Source organism: Aethalodelphis obliquidens, unplaced genomic scaffold, assembly GCF_003676395.1.
Source record: "Aethalodelphis obliquidens isolate GAN/ISIS:26980383/991018 unplaced genomic scaffold, ASM367639v1 scaffold26, whole genome shotgun sequence".
Classification (NCBI taxonomy): Eukaryota; Metazoa; Chordata; class Mammalia; order Artiodactyla; family Delphinidae; genus Aethalodelphis; species Aethalodelphis obliquidens.
Genome location: NW_020837970.1, coordinates 22120406 through 22142444, shown reverse-complemented (window position 1 = coordinate 22142444; position 22039 = coordinate 22120406). Strand labels below are relative to the sequence as shown.

The following is a 22039-nucleotide window of genomic DNA, read 5'->3' as shown; positions in this document are numbered from 1 at the left end:
ACCCTGGTTAGGGAGCTAGATCCCACATGCATGCCACAACTAGAGTTTGCATGCCACAATTAAGGAGCCTGCTAGCCGCAACTAAGGAGCCCGCCTGCCACAACTAAGACCTGGTGTAAATAAATAAATAAATAAATAAGAAAATCAGAGAAGAAAATTCACAGAGCTGGATTCTTTAAGAAAACAGAGGTGTTTTCTAGGTACATGAGAAGAAGAGTGGTAAAATAAATAGCTACCATTTACTGAATGCTTACTTTGTGTCAAATGATGCTCTGAGCACTATATACATCTCTTTGTACATACTGACTCTTGTGATTTTTCACAATGGCTTTAAGAAGAATGAAGTTTTTTCTCCATTTTACAGATAAAGACACTAGGCTTAGAAAAGGCAAGTAACTGGGCCAAGGTAACACAGCTAATAAGCTGCTAAAGCACAAATTTAAAGCGTAGCATCAAACGATCCCAAATCTCCAATTCCTTAGCTTTTTCAATGAAAAGACATTATGACATCATTTTTAAACGAAATAAAAACTGCCTATAATCCTCACCACTCTAAATTTAGAAATTATTTGCATATTATGGTCATAGTATTTGGTATTCTGCTATATTAATGTGATATTTTACAAAAAATGTTTTCCATGATTTTATACAGTCTTCATGATGACCATTTTTAATGGCTGCAAACATTCCATTGGGATGATATACCATAATTTATTACATTGTTTCCTTAATATCAGGCACTTTGTTTCCAATTTTTGGCAGTGCTAAAATTCTGAGGGATTGTAACATTAGTAGCTTTCTCTCATAATTTTAAGGAAAGATGTTTATGACTTTGAAGGAATGAGAAAGAAAATATCTAAGTGCAGAGCCTATTAAAAATATGCTCAGGCTAGTGCCTAATATTAATGAAGAATAATAGAGAGTGACAAAAGAATGTTGAGAAGTAATTTTCCATTATTGTTAACAACAATAATGCAGTTTTATTATATTTTATATATACTTCATAGTTTACAAAAGCAGTTTCACTACATAAACACATACACATATAACAATCTTACAAGGTAGGAAGGGCAGTGAAAATCAAGGGAGATTACATGACTTGTTTGGGAATACACAACGATAGATTCAGAATTTGGACTCATGTCAGTCCAAAAGCTGACTACTTTTAGTTGAAGACCGATACAATTCAGATATCACACTGAATGAAAAACAGAATAAAGCTATGAACTGAACTGTGTCTTCCCAAGATTCATATGTTAAAGCCCCAACCCCCAATGTGACATATTCTCTCCCCCACCCTCCCAAGCCCTGACATAAGGACACAGAAAGAAGGTGGCTGTCTATAAGCCAGGAATAGAATCCTCCTTTCCAGAACTGGGAGGAAATAAATTTCTGTTGTTCCTAAAGCCATCCAGTCTATGGTATTTTGTTATGGCAGCCCAAGCAGACTAAGACCTTGTTACTGAGAAGTGGGGCACTGCTGTAACCAATACCCAAAAATGTAGAAGTGGGTTTGGAATTGGGTAGCAGCTGAAAGAGTTTTAAGACTCATAATAGAAAAAGCCTAGATACTTATGAACAGACTGTTGCTAGAAATATGGACATTAAGGGTGATTCTGGTGAGGTCTCGGAAACGAGGAACATATTATTAGAAAATAGAAAAAAAGGTGAGATTTCTAATAAAATGGCAAAGAACCTGGCTAAACTGTGTTCCAGTATTTTGCGAAAGGTAGAACTAGTGAGCAATGAAATTGGATATTTAGCTGAGAGACTTCTAAATAAAGGGTTAAAGGAACGACTTGTTTCCTCTTGGCTGCTTATAGTAAAGTGCAAAGGGAGAAAGAACTGAAGAAGGAATTGTTAAGCAAAAACGAACCAGGGCTTGAAGATTTAGAAAACTCTCAACCTACTCACAGATTGGGAAGGCCGGGAGGAACCTGCTCAGTGCCTCAGGGGTAGGCTGCCCTGGCAGAGAGTCATGTGGGCGGGGCCCCTACAAAGAGCCAAAGGATCAGGGTGCCCAGCAGAGCCACAGCGGTGATGCTATTATCTCAGTGGGCCTGGAGGGCAGAGTACTGAGTCAAAGAGGATTATTCTTGAGCCTTAATATCTAACAGAATTTGCCTTGCAAGGTTTTGGACTTGCTTGGGACCCATCATCCTTTCCTTCCTTCTGATTTCTCCCTTTTAGAATGGGATTGTGTGTCCTATCCTTGTCCGCCACTGTATTTTGGAAGCACATAACTTGACTAGTTTCACACGTTTACAGTTGGAAAGGAAATTTGTCTCAGGATTTAACAGACCTTGAATTTCACACATATCTCATTTAGATAATATTTAGATGAGACTTTGGACTTTAGACTTCAGAGTTGATGCTAGAATGAGTTAAGACCTTTGGGGCTGTTGGGATGGACTGAACATATTTTGCATGTGTTAAGAACATGAATTTGGGGGGACCAGGAGCAGAATGCTATGGACTGAATTGTGAACCCCCCAATTCATATGTTGACGTGTTAACCCCCAATGTTACTATATTTAGAGATAGGGCCTACAAAGAGGTAATTAGGGTTAAATGAGATCACAAGGGTGGGGCCTTGATATGGATTAGTGTCCTTATAAGAAGAGACACTAGACAGCCCCCACCCCTTCAGCCACGTGGGGACTTAGGAAGAAGGCAGCCAGCTGCAAGGCAGAAAGAGAGCCCTGACTAGAAACTAAATCAGCTGGAAACTTGATCTTGCACTTTCCAGCATTCGGAACTGTGAGAAAATAAATTTATGTTGTTTAAGCCATCCAGTCTTAGTATTTTGTTACGGCTAAGACAACACCCAAAGTTAAGATCTTAGTACTCTATCACTGCAGTGGACTCGTTATTTAAGGGGTAGTATCCTTTGGTTTTCAAATTGTTAAATTCTAGCACCAACTTCCTTTTGTAACATTTGAAAAGACCTTTCAGTCTCTTCAACAGACATAGAGAAGAGACTTGTGGTTGTGGAGTTGGCAGGGGGTGTGGGGTGTGGGATGTGGGTAGGGGGAGGGAGGGAGGGGCTGGGAGTTTGGGGTTACTAGATGCAAACTATTACATATAGAATGGATGGACAACAAGGTCCTACTGTATAGCACAGGGAACTATATTCAATGTCCTAGGATAAATCATAATGGAAAAGAATATAAGAAAAGAATGTATATATATGTATAACTGAGTCACCTTGTTGTACAGCAGAAATTAACACGTTGTAGATCAACTATACTTCAATTAAAACAAAAAGAGAGAGAGAAAGACAGTCATACGTGTTAAGCTACTCTAAATTCCATTAGTACGGAAAGGGATATTTTAAGAAGACAAACAGTAAAAAGTTGTTTGTGTGAGCCAACTGCTGGTCTTTTTTGCTTATCTCTGCAAAGGCAGGGTTCACAGTGTGCTAGGAGTTTATTCCTTTAAGGTTGTACTATCAACTGGATCCTTCTACAAACGCCTAGAGGGTCTTCAAGGAGACATTTATAGTCACCATTTAGTGCAAAACATCCTTTCCCAAACCTGCCAAGAACCCTCAGTATATAACCACTTGCCACCTGTTCTTTGGAGATTGCTTTTGCATCATTACAAGCAAAGAAATCGATACCAAACCATTGATTTGGGAAAGAGACAGGATTGCACAGCAATAATACATAAAGTTAGTCAAGCCCTACTTCTTAGTTGTTTTGAACAACAGATAGTTCAATGTCCCTTTCTGAAATAGGTACTCATCTTGCTTGCACTGGCGATCTTGTAGCAATACAGGCCCAAGATAGATGAGGCCCCGTAACTCCAACCGGTGTAACAGCTCTTGAATGCTACACAGTATCTCAAAATTCCTTTTTAGACTCAACAGTAATGTGTTAACTTGAATCTAGATCCTCTCTCTGCAGTTTACCCCTCAGTTTAATTTAAAAAGTGTGCGCTGGGGCACAGGGTCACTCTGCGAGTGTCACCAGAGGGTGAAGTGGCTTAGGTGCTGCAAATGCAGGGAGCAGCCAGCTGAAGGTCTGGTGCAAAAATATATTCTGTCTTGATAGACAGGCAAGACCAATCGTTTACCTTATCCATTAATTTACTAAGACACCATCTGGTCTTTCTAAGTCAAATTAACACGTACAAGTCCTTTAGATATGTTAATTAGTTTTGAACCAGTGAACAGAATCAGTAAAAAGGGACTATGGGAAGGGAGAACACTACCTTAAGTTTACACAGAGCTTTATGTTTTTAGAAACTCTTTCACATGCATTATCTTACTTGATCCTAACCTCAATCCCACAAAGTAGATGGATCATTGTTGTAAACATCTGAAAGAGGAGGAAACTGAGGCTCAAAAGATTGTTGTTCTCCTAAAATAATCTAGGGAAGAAGCTAAGGGATAGTGAAATAAGTGAATACCTATCAGGGGCATTTTGTTCTCTTTTAGCCAAACGGCCCCATAAGATGGGTATCATTATTATTCCTTTCTAAAGCTGAGGAAACTGAGACTTAGAATAGCAACTTATAACAGGGCTACTAAGTGGCAGAGTCAGGATTTGAATCCAGATCTTTTGGACTTCAAAGTCCATGCTTTATTTATTACATTGATGAAGCCTATGGCTTACTGTTACAGTGAATGTAATTGCTCAAGAGTTCTTGATTTTAAGAGTTTTAGCGTTCTTAAAGAAGTGTGTTGTCTGGTATGGGTGATATACATTTAAGAAGTTAATATGTGACATAACAGACAAAGTGTAGGCTATGGAGTCAGAGAGATCTGTGTTTAAATCCTAGCTCTACTAATTGCTAGCTGTGTGACCCTAAGCTTTATTCTCCTCATCTGTTAAATGGATAAAAAGATCTTAACCCCATGAAGTCGATGTGAAGATTAAATTATATAACACTAAAAAGTTCCTGGTACATCAACAAATATTGGTTACCTTCCTCTATAAAAATGTTTCTCCAGGGCTTCCCTGGTGGCTCAGTGGTTGAGAGTCCGCCTGCCGATGCAGGGGACATGGGTTTGTGCCCCGGTCTGGGAAGATCCCACGTGCCGCGGAGCGGCTGGGCCCGTGAGCCATGGCCGCTGAGCCTGTGCGTCCAGAGCCTGTGCTCCGCAATGGGAGAGGCCACAGCAGTGAGGCCTGAGTACCGCAAAAAAAAAAAAAAAGCTTCTCCAGGAAGCAGAGGAGTTAGAAATTAGGGATAGACAAGAGTCTCTTATTTGCTAGAGGATAAAGACAGAAGTATAGAATGGAAGGCACATAACAGACCTCATTTGTACAGGAAATCTTTGCAAACAATCACAGCTCAAGTACTACCTACTTCAAGAAGAATTCTCTGGCATCAAGAGTCTGGGTTAAGGTCCTTCTAAGCTCCCACAGAATTCTGTTTACTTCTATCTTAGCATTCAATATACTGTGTTATGTCTGTCTCTTTACATATCTGTTTTCTCCTCTAGATGATAAGTTAACCTCTCTTTTATCACAATATCTGGTGTAAGGTAGATGCTCAGTAAGTTTTTGCTGATTGGAGGAATGAAGAAAAATAAAATAAAACCAGACCCATCTCAATAACAGTGTGTCAGAGAAGATTAAAATCAGATTTGTAAAATTTTCTTACCTTGACTGCATAGTTATTAAGTGGATCTTTTGCATATGAAGCTGTGTAGTAAACTGCATCGCCTGCCTCACAACATGGCTTGTCACTGGTTAGCCTGAAGTCTGACCAGCTGTCCACCCCAAAACGGAGCTGGTCTTTCTGTCCAGCCATGAAGAGGTCTTCACATTTAATAGCCAGTTTCTTCAAGGCATCTGTATGAAGGCTTCGGATTTTACCCACCACTTCTTCACGATTCTCAAGTCCTCGATAAAGTGCTTGTCTCTGTGGCTTCTGGATACTCCGGCCCTGTCTACAAGAGGGACCACGCCGGCTGGACAGGGACTCTGTGCTATTGGAAAATCTATCCTTAATACTGAGAGTGGTTAAGCTGGAGATGCTGTTTGCTGCTGAGGGCACAGGTCTCTCCTTGTGCAAAGGTCTCTCCAAGGAGTCATAAGACTCAATGTCCAGTCCCTTGAGTTCATAACTGATTGAAGAGCCAGCACTGCTGGCATCCCAGTTGGGGTCGATATCATAGGTGGGATTAGCCATGACACAAAGAGTAGTTTCCAGGGATTTTTGGAGGTCTTTGGAGATTGGCTCTGTATTGGCTCTTATGATCATTTTCTTTGGCAGTGGGGGTGGTGTAGGTTGAGAAGCATTAGGTGCTTCTTGGTCTGTTTTCCCACCGAAGGCAATGGCATCATCCAAAGCTCCCTTAGGCTGCCGTGGATGCTTGGGAGGTATCATGGCTGCTCTAGATTGCCCTGTATTGTTTTAAAATAAAGAAAGAAAGGGAAAAGAAAGAATAAGTAAAGTTTTCATTCTTGTTACATAATTGAAACTTAAGCAGAAATAAGGGAGGTGGCCACGAGAATATAAGAAGTCAATGCTTTAATCCAAAAATGGTAAAAGAAAACAAAGAACAAATAGCTTCATTTAAAGGTAAGAGTTCAAGACTTGATGGAAGCAACAAATGTGAACAATGTCTCTGTACTTCTTTGCCATAGGAACAGGCCAATGGGCTTTGTTTTCAAGAAGGAATTCATATTCTCCATTCCTGGCCCCGAGAGTGCTGTATTCACCACTCTAGAGTACTAACGAGTGACAGACACTCAAATAACTGTACTGTGACAGAACAGAGATGATGGTATTTGTGCATAAAAAAAAATTACTTGGGAGCATTATTAAAAACAATTGGGATTAGCAAATGAGACCGCTAGACTGGTGCTCAGAAGATACTATTCTATTCTTTTAACTTTGTTCCAAAGTTACATTGTATTGTATAGAGCACTTGTCATTCTCCATCCAATACATATGAATACAATTTCATAAACCATATTATTTCACTTCACTACAGAGATGGATTCCAGCACCACTTAAACTGGTCTATGTATAAGATCCCTGAGATTGTGGTAAAGGGAACCATGTATATGAGCAGTCAAGTGCTGTTTCAAACATCTTTCACAAACTCTTACATGATTCTGTTTTATTTTGGGGGACATATAAACTGTGATTTGAGGGATGCTACTTTTGAAATTCTCTTACAACAAGCCCTAGTTACAGGACCAGTCATCTTTGTTTCCTTTCTAGAATTTATGCTTAGAAGAAGATAAAACGCATAAGTATGTGATCAGTGACACCTTCAGGACCTATTGTATAATGGGGAAGGAGCATTATTTTTTTAAAGACAGAGAAATATACCATGAAAGTTTAATAAAAGCTATTAAAATCAGTAATGTTACTAAAATGAAATCTCCACTCAATATTTCAGAGTTAGAGCATAATGCTCTGTTATGGGTGGAATTATGTGCTCTCTCCCAAAATATACTGAAGTCCTAACCTCTGGTACCTGTGAATGTGATCTTATTCGGAAATAGAATCTTTGTAGAGGTAATCAAGTTAAGATGAGGTCATTAGGGTGGGCCTCAATCCAATATGGCTGGTGTCCTTATAAGAAGGGGAAAATGTGATATAAAGACAGACAAACAGGGAGAACACCATGTGATGACAGAGGCAGAGACTGGAGTAATGCAGTTGCAAGCCAGGGATGCTAAGGATTGATGGCCACCACCAGATGCTAGGAAGAAATAAGGAAGGATTCTACCTAGAATCTCAGAGGGAACGTGACCTTGCTAACACCTTAATTCGCCTCCAAGCTGCCAGAACTACAGGAGAATAAATTTCTCTTGTTTTAAGCCACCCACTTTGTGGTACTTTGTTATAGAAGCCGTAGGAAACTATGCTACTACTGATGATTAGACAGAACAGAAGGCATCAGATGGTCTTGAGGATGATAATGAATAAAGATCGTGGCTTGTTTTATTAAAAATCACGTCCTTGTAGCAATGCCAAGGGGAAGCACCATACAAACTGTGATTGTAACAACAGTATACTCCATTTCCCACATATGCAACTCTCTTCAAGAACACCCAAGAGTTTACACAAACTATGACAACATATAAGCAAACCTAAGGATGCCCTTTCTCCATCAATGGCATGTAGCAATATTCTTTTTTTTTTTTTTTTTTTTTTTTGGCAGTACTCGGGCCTCTCACTGTTGTGGCCTCTCCCATTGCAGAGCACAGGCTCCGGACGCGCAGGCTCAGCGGCCATGGCTCACGGGCCCAGCCGCTCCGCGGCATGTGGGATCTTCCCGGACCGGGGCACAAACCCGTGTCCCCTGCATCAGCAGGCGGACGCTCAACCACTGCGCCACCAGGGAAGCCCAGCAATATTCTTTTCCAAGGAACAGAGCTACATTACATATAAATAAGAAATATGAATATATAGACAGCATGAGAATGAGACAGAGAAAGAGTATGAGAATGCTAAACTCTAAGAGGGCCAGGACTTTTGTTTTACTAATTGCTGTACCCTCTATGTCAAAAATCAGGGCCTGTATTTAATTGATGCTCAATAAATATTTCTTGAATGACTAAAGGAATAAATATTTAGGGCTAAAAGAGGCAAAACTGTATAGGTACCTGTAACAAGTAAAGATACTGAATTAATAATTTACAAAATCCCCACAAAGAAAAGTCCAGGACCATATGGCTTCATTGATGAATTCTACCAAACATTTAAAGAAGTATTAAAACCAATCATTCACCAACTCTTCCAAAAAATATAAAGGGAGGGAACACTTACCAACTTGAAACCTATGAAAGGCCAATATTACCTATATATCAAAACAAGAGAAAGACATTACAAGAAAACTATAGACTAATATCCCTTATTACTAGACACAAAAATCCTCACAAAATACTAGCAAACTGAATCCAGCAACATATGAAAAGGATTATGCATCACAACAAATTTGGATTTATCCCAGGAATGCAAGGTTGGTTTAACATCTGAAAATCAATCAATGTAATACACCATGTAAACAAAATAAACAGTGAAAAAACCTCACATGGTCAGCTCAACAGATGCGGAAAAAGCATTTCAGCAAATCCAATACTTTTCATAATAAAAACACCGAACAAACTGGGAAAAGAAGGGATCATCCTCATCCTGATAAAGGTCACCTATGAAAAACCAAGAGCTAAATTATACTTAATGGCAAAAGACTTGATTTTTCCCCACGAAGATCAGGAACAAGACAATGATTTCCATTCTTGTCACTTCTAGTCTACATTGTACTGGAGGACCTAGCCAGGGAAATCATGAAAGGAAAAGAAATAAGAACATGCAGATTGGAAAAGAGGTAAAATTATCTCTATTCACAGGTGACATAATCTTGTGTATAGGAAAGGCTAAGGAATCCACAAAAAAACTATTAGAACTAATATACCAGTTCAGCAAGATTGCAGGATATAAGATCAATATAAAAAATCAACTGTAACCTAAACAGACATTTCTCCAAAGAAGATGTACAGATGGCCAGCAAACACATGAAAAGATGCTCAATATCACTAACCATTAGAGAAAAGCAAATCAAAACCACAATGAGGTATCATCTCATGCCGGTCAGAATGGCCATCATCAAAAAATCTAGAAACAATAAATGGAGAGGGTGTAGAGAAAAGGGAACCCTCCTGGACTGTTGGTGGGAATGTAAATTGATACAGGCACTATGGAGATTCCTTAAAAAACTAAAAACAGAATTACCATATGACCCAGCAATCCCACTACTGGGCATCTACCCTGAGAAAACCATAATTCAAAAAGAGACATGTACCGCAATGTTCATTGCAGCACTATTTACAATAGCCAGGACATAGAAGCAACCTAAATGTCCATCGACAGATGAATGGATAAAGAAGATGTGGTACATATATACAATGGAGTATTACTCAGCCATAAAAAGGAGTGAAACTGAGTTATTTGTAGTGAGGTGGATGGACCTAGAGTCTATCATACAGAGTGAAGTAAGTCAGAAAGAGAAAAACAAATACCGTATGCTAACGCATATGTATGGAATACAAAAAAACCCTACTGATGAACCTAGTGGCAGGGCAGGAATAAAGACAGAGACATAGAGAACGGACTTGAGGACACAGGTGGGGAAGGGGAAGCTGGGACAAAGTGAGACAGTAACACTGACATGTATACACTACCAAATGTAAAATGGATGTCTAGTGGGAAGCTTCTGCATAGCACAGCGAGATCAACTCAATGCTTTGTGATGACCTAGAGGGGTGGGATAGGGAGGGTGGGAGGGAGGCTCAAGAGGGAGGGGATATAGGGAGATATGTATACATATAGCGGATTCACTTTGTTGTACAGTGGAAACTAACACAACATTGTAAAGCAATTATACTCCAATAAAGATGTGAAAAAAATCAATTGTATTTCTACACACTGGCAATGAATAATCCAAAAGTTAAATTAAGAAAACAATTCCATTTACAATATCATCAAAAAGAATAAAGTATTTAGGAAAAAAATTAGGAAATTAAGTGTAAGACTTGTACATGGAAAACTACCAAACACTGATGAAGGACATTAAAGATCTAAATAAATGAAAATACAACTTATGTTCATGGATTAGACTTAATATATTCAGATGGAAATATTCCTCAAATTGATCTAAAAATTTAATGTAATCCCTATCAAAATCCCAGCTGGCCTTCTTGCAGAAATTGACAGGATGATCCTAAAATTTATATGGAAACACAAAGGATCAAGAGTAGGCCTCCCTGCCCAAATCTTGAAAAAGAGAACAGTCGAAGAACCCACATTTCCCGACTTCAAAACTTACTTCACAACTACGGTAATCAAGACTGTGGGGTACTGGCATAAGAATAGAAATACAGATGAATGGAATAGAATTGAGAGTCCAGAAATAAACTCATATTTATGGTCAACTGATTTTCAACAAGGATGCCAAGACAATTCAATGGAGAAAGAGAAGTCTTTTCAACAAATGGTGCTGGGACAACTTGGTATCCACATGCAAAAGAATGAAGTTGAACCCCTGCGTCACAGTATACACAAAAATTAACTCAAAATGTATGAAAGATCTAAATGTTAAGAGCTAAATCTATAAAACTCCTGGAAGAAAACATAGGAATAAATTTTTTCGACCTTGGGTCAGTCAATGATTACTTAAATATAACACCTAAAGCAACAAAAGAAAAGCAACAAGAGAAAAAAATAAATAAATTGGAATTCATAAAAATGAAAAACTTTCGTGCTTCAAAGGTTAACTTCAAGAAAGTGAAAAGACGGCCCTTAGAATGGGAGAGAATATGTGTAAATTATATATCTGATAAGAGACTTGTATCTAGAATTTATAAATAACTCTTACAATGAAAATATAAATAACCCATTAAAAGTGGGTAAAGGATTTGCATAGACATTTCTCCAAAGAAGATATACAAATGGCCAATAAGCACATGTAAAGGTGCTCAGCATTTCTCACTAGGTAAATGCAAACTAAAACCACGAGACATCACTTCACATCCACAAAGCTGGCTTCAATTAAATAGATGAGCAAGTATTAGTAAAGATATGGAGAAATTCAAACCCTCATACATTGCTAGTGGGAATCTAAAATGGTGCCACCACCTTGGAAAACAGTTAGTTTTTGAGTAACAGTTAGTTTTTGAGTAACAGTAGTTACTCAAAAAATAAAACACAGAGTTACCACATGACCCAGAATTTTTAATCCTAGGGATATATCTGAGAGAAATGAAAACATATGTTCACACAAAAACTTGTACTCAAATGTTCACAGCAACACTTGAGTCGAAGTACAAGATAAGAGCCCAAAAGTGGAAACAACTCAAACGTCCATCAACTGATGATGAATGGATAAACAAAATGTAGCATAGCCACACAAAGGAATATTATTCATCCATAAAAAGAAATGAAGTACTGATATGTGCTACAACCTGTATGAACCTTGGAAACATTATGCTAAGTGAGAGAAGCCAGTAATAAAAAACCACATATCATATGATTCCACTTATACGAAATGTCTAGAAATACACAAATTCATAGAGACAGACAGTAGATTAGTGGTTGCCATGGCTCGGGGGAAGGGAGAATGGAAACAGACAGTGATTGTTAATGGGTTTCTGTTTGGGGTGATGAAAATGTTCTGGAATTAGATACTGGTAGTGGCTGTAAAATTCTGTTAACATACTAAAACTCACTGAATTGCACACTCAAAAAGGGTGAATTTTATGGTATGTAAATTATATCTAAATAAAGCAAATCAACAATCTATTTTTAGAAACCACCATAAATTCAGTTTTCAGTCATATCTTCCCATTTTTCTGTGCTCTTAACAATATGAAGGATGTAGGGGCTTGGCATTTACTGAACTCTTCCTGTGATGGTGAGGCCTCCCTCCCAGTGGTCAGCAAAGTAGGTCAGCCCTACTTTGCCTCAGCTAATGTGAGAAGTCAGAAGCACAGTTTATTTACAAGATGACAGAAATATGCTTTGTAACAAATCTTCATTTTCCATTTGCTGACCCAGACAGTGGAAAAGGTTAGAAGTAGTGAACTGCACCAGCACCTTATCTTCCTGTCCCGACTACTGTGGCAGTGTCCTGTTACCACTGTCTCCAGTTTTGCCTTCCTCACCACACTAGCCATTAGAGACTTTATTCAAACACCAAAGCTGATCATGGCACTCCTCTACTTCAAAAATTCCGTCCTTGAGAATTTGGACTTGATCCTGAGGGTGGAGTTTTCTTTGCTTCAGCACAGAAAGCAAGGCTTTTATGACCTTGCCCTGGTTGTTCTGTTCCTCTCATAGCATTTCCCCTGTGTCATAAGTTGGGGCTACCAAACTGCTTGTGGTTTCTCCAGCACTCTTGGCTACTTCATGTTGTGTCTGTGTTCATGTTGACCCTCTTCCAGGAATGATTTCCCTCTCCTCTCATCTTTAAACATTCTGCCTCTGAGGAATGTTTCTTACTCCACTTCGCAAAACTGACCTCTCCTTCCTTGGGACCACAGATACATTCTGTGAACATTTCTCTCTAAGCACTTAGAATACTTGACTTGTGTCCCTGTCTGAATTTCCCATGGGTTTGTTCATTGAGGACAGAGACCTGCCTCATTTGTACACCCAGGACAAAGCAAAGAGTCTGGCTCAGGGGGAAATGGAAGGAAGAAAGGAATTAATAGAAAAACTAGAAACATGAACCTATTCTCACTCCTTCCAATGTGGACCTTAGGAGAATCTTTATGGGATGGTCATTTTCTTTCCATTTTTCTAAATCAGAACAAACAAAAACAATCATGGACACAGAAGGAATGGAGGATTCCAAAAGTGCTTTTCTTTTCTTTTAAATGACCTCAGAACTGACAGGTGAGACAAGGTCTATCGTCATCAGCAGCTCTTTAGTGCTTATCAGAGGAGGTAGAAGAGGGCTGATCATGCCATTTTCCACCACCTTCAGAATAAAGTCCAAACTCCTCAGGAAATTGGTCAAGGCTGTCAGCCTTATCTACCACTATTTCTCATCAACCCTCCCACAAGAATCACTCAATTCCTGTTCTTTTGATATGCACCATGTTTTTATTCTTACATCTCTGCCTTAGTAAATGTGTTCTGTCCTAAGCCCAGCTCAAATAACCCTTTCTCTACTGAAACCCTCCCTCCTCTCTAATCCCCACCTCCAAACTGGGAGCCATCCCTTCTTCCTCTGTGTTCTCTTACCACTTTTCACTCTATGATAGCATTTTTAGCCTTTTATAATGTGTATGTATTTTTAAATTTTTTTTACATTTCCTCAGAACTTTGGGCATGGTGTGAGACACGCAGCAAGTGTGCAGGAAACAGCTGCCAGACTGAAGGACAGAGTGTCAGCAGAGTTGGTCATCATTCCGAAATGAAAATGGACAGCCAAGGCAGCAAGAAGGTAAAGATAATTAATAGTGGTTTCTCTCCCTAAACAGTGGGATATGGTCTCCTGGGAGCTAAGATTTCCACATGGGAATAAGAAATGTTTGCGTTCCAAATGAAACCATGAACGTTCTACAGCCCATGCAAGTAGGTCAAGCCATTCACCCAAGTCTAAAAGCGTCCTGTGTTTTTTAATTTTTTTCTTCTGAGAAGGACAAGTTCTCCTAACTGAATTCCAATCATCTGGGTCAATGTTTTAAAAGCTTGGTATCTTAGTTGTTTTTATTTTAAACTTTTAATCCTGTACATTCTTCTCAAGCCTCCGGGACCAGACGCTAAGCTCAGCTTTCAGCAGGCCTGATATAACATCACATACTCTACATTTTTGTGGCATGCCAGCTCTCTAAACAGAAAGAAAAATAGATTGTGTTCTAAACCTTGCCTTATAGACTAAAAAGTTCTTTTGGACAAATATATTTGACTAAACCACACTCAATCTTTCCTTTCCTTTCTTTTTGAGTTTCTAAACTCTATCTTTATACTTTCTCTTCACTTAAAAATGTCTTCAGACTGACAAATAAGGCCTTATATCACATTCTGAAAAGCAAATGATGAAAGATGGATTAAAAGGGAATAATTTAATGACACTACTTCGAAGAAGCCAAAAGGTGTTTAAAACTCCTCAGGAAGGAAGATTATTGATATAGGCTCTAAAAACTTACACAATTGGTATAATAAATAGAAAGGAAATAAGAAAAATATTATCTCTAAAGATCAACATTTTAAAGATGATTATACAGTAAAAAACTCAAAATAATAATTACATCACTATAGACATCTACTGGAAGGCACTATCATTTGAAGACACACTCAGGACAAATCACAGCAAATGTTTACTTGAGACCTGACAATCACTACAATCTTAGGGTGCTAGGGATTAAAGGCACTTAAAGATAACCCATTTAGACAGGAACAGTATGTTAATGAGTACAATTAGCTCTTTATTCCAGTAAGACAGGAATGTCATGGTCTCCTGGTCAGTCTCCCTGCCTCCAGTCATTCTATAGGTAGCTTCCAGAATGATCTTTAAAAAATCCCGATCATGTCCCTCTATCCAAAATTCTTCAGTGGCTCTCCACTTCCTATAGGTAAAAGATACACTCACTGTGATACATACATACCATTTATGATCTGGCCTTGCTTTTCCACTCTGCCCCATTTTGCCAACTCTGCCTCTTTCACTCTGCACTTAAGCTACCTTTAATTAATTACTGGTAGTTAACTGAACATTCATTTTTCTATCAAGCTTTAGGCCTTTGTACATACTCTTCCCTCTACCTGGAATGTTCTCCCTTGCTTGTCAATCTGGCAAACAACTACTCTTCTTTCAAGCTTGAAAACTTAGTGACCCTCTCCTAGACTCCTCAAGGCAGGGGCTTTTATTGAACCTTTAAATACCTGCATCACAGCAACTATCACATGAGCTCCTAAGAGGCCAGCCCCCATGCCTGTCTTTCCCAAAGAGCAGAAGTCCTTGAAGATAGCACTAGTATTCCCAGTGCCTAGCTTGGTTCCCAGGAGATAGCTGGCACTCAACAAACGAAAGTGTTAAAGCCAAAATAAATGGAATATATTTTTCTATTTAAATTGTAATTTCAATATTCACCCTTAATCTTTTCCCAGGGCTCATGACAAGTAACACAGATGAGAACGGGAAGGGAGAGGACAACAGAAGAGATGATCATCACCAAACTGGGAAAGATGCACTGGAGTTTATAAATATAGATGCCACACAGCACACTGTGCACCAGCCTTGTCAAATTAGTAGGCCTCTCCTTGGCTGCCCCCAGCACTCACTGTATCACCCCCTGGCAGTGGGCATCAGCAACTTAGGAGGAAGGGTCTTAATCTATTTGGGCATTATTACTGTGCTAGGTCCCACCACAGTTAAATGTAAGCACCAGCTGGCAAACCACAGGGGACATCAACTTCATGCCAAATGATAAAACAAAGCTTTAAGACCACTTCAGGCTCAGGCTTAGCCTCAAATAAAGAGATACATGGACCAATTTAAAGAATGTCAGTGGTGTAGCAGCTGACAGACTCAATTTTTAAAGATCTCATTAATGAGAACCTCTCCAAGAACAGAGATTATTTATTTGGGGGTAAGTTATCTATGTAATTTGAATATTGCACTCTGCCAACAAATTCCAGTACATGGGAAACTATTTTTAAATGTGAATGAAGCTAACTTAAAAGATAGGAACACAGTCTATAGTTTCTTTTTAAATAGAGATAATTACATTTTTAGGAAGTACAACAAATGCACAAACAAATGTTCAGAGCTGTCACTCTCACTTTTTTAAAAAACATCCAGATAATCTAAAAATGTGCAATTCTTTCATCTTTGGTTCAAATAGTTAACTTTGCATTGTGTGGCACAGAATTGTTATTCCTCAATAATTATTTGTTGAGTAAATGAATGAATGATATACTTTTCAGAATGATTTTTTTTCAAGCTGCCATTTATGATGACATTGCTCCATAATTACAACCATCAAGGCTGCCAATGTAATGACTTCCTTTAAGTTTATCTATTCTTTAAAATTTAACACCGATGGTCAATACATTGCCAAAGGAAGTTCTGGAGATAGAAGACTTTCAGGTGTTTTCTTTCAGTGTTTGAACAGTGCAGCCTTGAGGAGATGCTCTAGGTAAGTAAGATGAGAAATGTGGACAGTTTCACGTGGAAAGGAAACTGAGGTATGGCTTACATAATTCCTTAATTAGGAACCCCCTGATTAAGTCTCATTTTAGAAAAAAAAGCCAGTTGATAAATGAACACACAAACTAGGACTTGAAATTTTCCTGTATGAACTTTCCTCAGGAGAGCTCAGTTTCCCTAACCGGAAACTTACATAGTCAAATGCTAAGTCATTTTTGGCACATTCATCCAAACATGTTCTCAGCACCTTCTGTGTGTTTTAGATAACGTGCTAGGTTGTAGGCACAAAGAAAGAGGAACAAGCCAAAATTCTGTCCAGTAAAGGGAGACTAGATAGATCTTTCTAAAAAGTAACGTCTAGAGTACTCGGTTAAAAAGTGAGTGAAGGAGAGCTGAAGTCACCAACTAATTTCCAACAGAGTAGAAGTCATTACAAGATCCTGATTTCAGCAGGCTGATAAAGTGGTCAGGTGTGCCACATAAAAATCTAGCGATATTCTAGACATTTTGAGACAGACATAAGAAACGTGGGGAAATGTTGAAGGTCTGATTAAAAAAACTTTCTATCACTTCTTTAGGAAATCATTTTGGTGGCAGATACCCTGCTAAATTCAGTTTCGGGTGTATTAAAGTGCTATAGATCAGAGTTTGTTCAGTGATCATCACATATCACCATCACCCAGAGGAAAACCATCACTCTATAAGGGGCAACCTTCCTAAGCAGTTGTCAAGTGCATAAAAACCAATAATGATTTTTGTGCCCACAGAAGACAATACAAATCCCCCAAATAAGCAAGTCTTTAAAGCAGTGCTGTCCAACAGAACTTTCTGTGATGACAGAAATGTTCTGTATCTCTGCATGTTGAATACAGTAGCTATTAGCCACATGTGGCTACTGAGCGCTTGAAATGTTGCTAGTGAGACTGAAGAACTGAATTTTTATTTACATTTCAATGAATTTAAATTTAAATAGCCAGATGTGGCTAGTGGCTACCATACTGTATACTGTAGCTCTAAAATCTATAATTAATTCTGTTATAAACAAAATAAAGTTTGCTTTATTTATGTTAAGGACAAGAAAAAAGGCAGCTGAATTAACCCTGGAGAGGGATCTCTAAGGTGAAAAACAAATGGATGGTTCGCATAAGTCGGTAGCTTTTTGTGGGAATGGTTGAATCACAACAGCTCTTGTTATACCATAGCAGAGAAAGGAAGCTGTCTCAAAGGTAGAGGTCTAACGGGAGATTCTGACATACGGTAATGAAGGCCTATTCCAATCCAGTTTTTTTTTTTTTTTTGACTTATTAGTTTTCAGAACTATCTAAGAAATGTGGGAACTACAAAACAAATGCAAACCATGTCCCTTTGTTTCGCTATAACTAGCAGACCTTGGGGGACTGGGTCTGTCGCAGTACTTCGCTGTTATTTGTTATGTCTCCTCTGGTCCCTGTTGGCCACCTTGGTGTCCTGTCTCCTCTATCATGTTTCACTCTCTCAGTCATCAGTTGTATAGGCAGTCCACAACTTTTTGGACTTGGATTTTGTTGCTCTGCTTATTCAACATTTCTAATAAACATTCGAAATTATTTCTGCTTTATGTTACATTTTCTGGCTAGCACATCAAACATATTGAAAAAAGAAAGCAACAGTATATTTTGGTGTAGAAATAAAGGAACTTCACAATTATTAAGCACTTCTATGTATCAAGTACTTCTTTTGCCATCAGCCCTACAAAGCAGATGCTACTATTCCCTCATGTCAGATGAGGAAACTGAAGCTCAGAGATGGTAAATAACTGACCCACAATCATGTAGGTGGGCAGTGATACAGCTGTCATATAAACCTAAACTTATCTGATCCCCCAAACCTACGTTTTTTGCCTACTATATAATACTGCTTCCTAAGCCCACTTCACAATGCAATTTTCAGAAATAAATTCCACAGCAAAAATTATGGTAACCCTTAACTTCCCTCCTTCAGTTTCTTCCATCAGTCCATCCGCCCTCTGACTCATTTTTTTAAATAAAGAAGAAGAAATTAGGAAAGAAAATGAAAAAGAAATATGTAACTATACACCTAGACATAAATGAGTATATCCTAGAGATAGAAGACTTTACAACTAAAAATAGAAAAGTATACTGTTAGAGATAGAAGACTTTACACCTATAGATAGAGCAGTATACTCCTAGACATAGAAGACTTTACACCTACAGATAGAAAATTATACTTCTAGAGATAGAACGCTATACAGCTAGAGACAAAAGAGTGTACTCCTAGAGATAGAAGACATTATACCTAGAGATAGAAGATTATACTTCTAGAGATAGAAGACTATACACCAAGATAGAAGAGTATACTCGTAGACATAGAAGAATTTACACCTAGAAATAGAAAAGTATACTCCTAGACATAGAAGACTTTACACGTAGAGATAGAAGAGTATACTTCTAGAGACAGAGGACTATACACACACACACACACAAAAATAAAATAAAAAATAAATAAGAATAAAAAAAATAAAAAAAGAAGAAATTAGGAAAGAAAATGAAAAAGAAATATGTAACATGTGTTTGTGGAATGGTTCTAGAATATTTAAAAGGATCTGAAGCTATTATATTAGGTTTTGTTTCCTTTTGGTCTTAAAACACATTTTTTTTTTTTTAAAGCTACCAGGGCATTAAATTATAAGAAATTACTCCAAGGGATAGTTTAAAACTTCATGCAAATGATTTATTGAAAATATTAAAAAAGGTAAGTTCCAAATGCCACCTGAAATACTTGTTCCATTAGGAAAAATAACAACAACAAAACAAAAAATAATACCTATCAGTTTGTAGAACTGATGGAGCCAATCCTATCTATTATTCAGTTATTATTTTACTCACATAGTAAAACCTTTCCAAAGAAGCAACTAACCATGTATCATATCCTATGGAGTCAAGTTATCACAACTTAAGCACTTAAGGAAAGTTAGGCAACATTTTATGAGTATCACATACTTTTAAAAGTAAAGCAACAGGTAGAAAGAAAGATATTTTTCTGATGGGGCATCTGTAACTTGGTATTTTTGTACTCTATCATAATCTTTTTAAAAAAGAGTCTTAAATTTTGTGTCTCAAAGTAGATGACTTAAAAAAAAAGGGGGAGACAGCTGCAGCCCTTCAGTATCTTCTAAGAATTTAGTGGTTGCAATCATTATAGTCTAGTAATATAGACCAACTGGGTTCCAATCTTGGTTCAGTTCTTACAGGTTCTGTGACTCTGGGCACGGCACTCTGATGTACTTTCCTCATCTGAAAAATGGGGATAATAATTCCTAAGGTTGTTGTGAGGATTAAATGAGTTAATATGTAAGGCACTTAGCGTATTCTTGAAAGCAATGCTCTATTTTTTTCTAACAATCTACATAACTGGGACGATAATAAGATAAAACAGTTAACTTTAACTGATGTGGGCAAATGGATATTTTTAAAGAAAAGATGCCATAAGATAACATACAATCAGTAAAAATTTGTATATATTTTACTGAGGATGTCATGAAAGAAATTTCAGTGCAGTAAGAATGTCTGAAATATAATTCCTGATATATATGCTATCTGAGGACATATACTAAATAAAAAATAAAAAAATAAAATTTTCATCTCATAATATGTCTCATAAAATGTAAAAGAATGGAAAAAGTTCAATAAACCACTTGACTATAAAATCTATTCCAACTGGAAAATGGTATCCAAGATGGTTGCTTGGGTAAACTGCAAGGGTTCACTCTCCCCTACCCACAAATCACAGAAGGCTTCAGGAACTTAGAATGGAAGTCTTCTCCTTATGGAATGTATTTTCAACTGCATGTGGGTTGTTATGATTGAGTTTCCCAAAAGGACATAGTAGAGGGCTTCCCTGGCGGCGCAGTGGTTGGGGGTCCGCCTGCCGATGCAGGGGACGCGGGTTCATGCCCCGGTCCGGGAGGATCCCGCGTGCCGCGGAGCAGCTGGGCCCGTGAGCCGTGGCCGCTGAGCCTGCGCTCCGCGGCGCAGTGGTGAGGGGCCCGCGTACCACAAAAAAAAAAAAAAAAAAAGGACATAGTAGAGCATTTCTCCAATAGTTTTACCTAACCTTTTGGTCCTCTTAAGGATGCCCTTATTTCCAAGTACACTAGCTGATCATAGAATGATTTAGCCTTACAATAACCTGACAGAGGAAAAAGACAAAGAAAGGAGGTGAGACACTAGGTAGAAGAACGCTTTGATATTATATGCCACTGGTTTCCAGACAGATGTGAGAATTGGTCAGTGGTCCATAAGAATCTTACTAGGACTACGCATGTGGCAGTGCAGCTCATGCTACTCATCTCTCTCTTGACTTCATGGGAGAAGAGCACTAAGAAATCCTTGTCCAGCCCCAAGCTTTGCTTTTCAGAAGGAAACTCAGTGACCCTCAAGGGAGAGACAGATCAGAAGTCACTGGGCAGTCAAGGAAGAAGAGTGAAGATGATTTCAAAATTGAATAATCTTTGCATTAATAAGTACGTTAGAGATAATTTAGTTCAACCCTCTGTGTAGTGCAGGATTCGCCTTCACAGCATCTCTGAGAGATGATTCCTCAGGCTCTGCCTGAACACCTCCAATAACTGGGATCTTCCCTCCTCAAATCTGCTAGCCCCAAGCCAGAAATCTGGGATATATTATAGATTCTTTTTTTTTTTTAACATCTTTATTGGAGTATAATTGCTTTACAATGGTGTGTTAGTTTCTGCTTTATAACAAAGTAAATCAGTTATACATATACATATGTTCCCATATCTCTTCCCTCTTGCATCTCCCTCCCCCCGACACTCCCTATTATTATAGATTCTTTACATCATTCATATCCAATTAATCACTGAGGTAATTTACCTGTCAAATCTCCCTTAAATCTGTTCACTGTTCCCCTTCCCCACTATCTTAGTTGAGGCCTTTCTTTCTCATCCCTTTATGTGGTTCTGCAATAGTATCCAACTACCAGATTTCCTGCTACCAAATAATTTGCCTCTAATTCATCCTCACAAGGCAGCCTGCAGTGGACGTTCTAAAACACAAATCTTTTTTTAGATTTTCTTTTTTTTTGATGTGGACCATATTGAATTTATTACGATATTGCTTCTGTTTTATGTTTTGGTTTTTTGGTCGCGAGGCATGTGGGATCTTAGCTCCCTGACCGGGATCGAACCCACACCCCCTGCATTGGAAGGTGAAGTCTTTTTTTCTTCTTTTAAATAAATTTATTTATTTATTTATGGCTGCATTGGGTCTTAGTTGCTGCTCGCGGGCTTTCTCTAGTTGCAGTGAGCGGGGGCTACTCTTAGTTGTGGTGCCTGGGCTTCTCATTGAGGTGGCTTCTCTTGTTGAGGAGCACGGGCTCTAGACGTGCAGGCTT

General features: G+C 38.4%; 1 protein-coding gene and 1 long non-coding RNA gene across 23 annotated transcripts in view; one reads left to right on the top strand and one right to left on the bottom strand.

Moving 5' to 3' along the window:
• LOC113629280 (uncharacterized) overlaps window positions 1-18320 on the top strand; it is a 47424-nt gene extending 29104 nt beyond the window's left edge. For 9 of the 10 annotated variants that reach the window (XR_003436486.1, XR_003436485.1, XR_003436487.1 and 6 more), the window contains 2 exons: window positions 13794-13918; window positions 15586-18320. This is a non-coding gene — a long non-coding RNA (uncharacterized LOC113629280). Of the gene's footprint in view, window positions 1-12003; window positions 13919-15585 lie in introns of those variants that run through there. The other variant, XR_003436478.1, reaches the window with a different exon arrangement.
• Window positions 1-22039, bottom strand: part of PEAK1 (pseudopodium enriched atypical kinase 1) — a 295050-nt gene that overhangs the window by 13827 nt on the left and 259184 nt on the right. For all 13 annotated transcript variants that reach the window (XM_027123690.1, XM_027123685.1, XM_027123693.1 and 10 more), the window contains one exon: window positions 5614-6359. In XM_027123690.1, the coding sequence (XP_026979491.1) occupies window positions 5614-6359 (746 nt within the window). The remainder of the gene's footprint in view (window positions 1-5613; window positions 6360-22039) is intronic.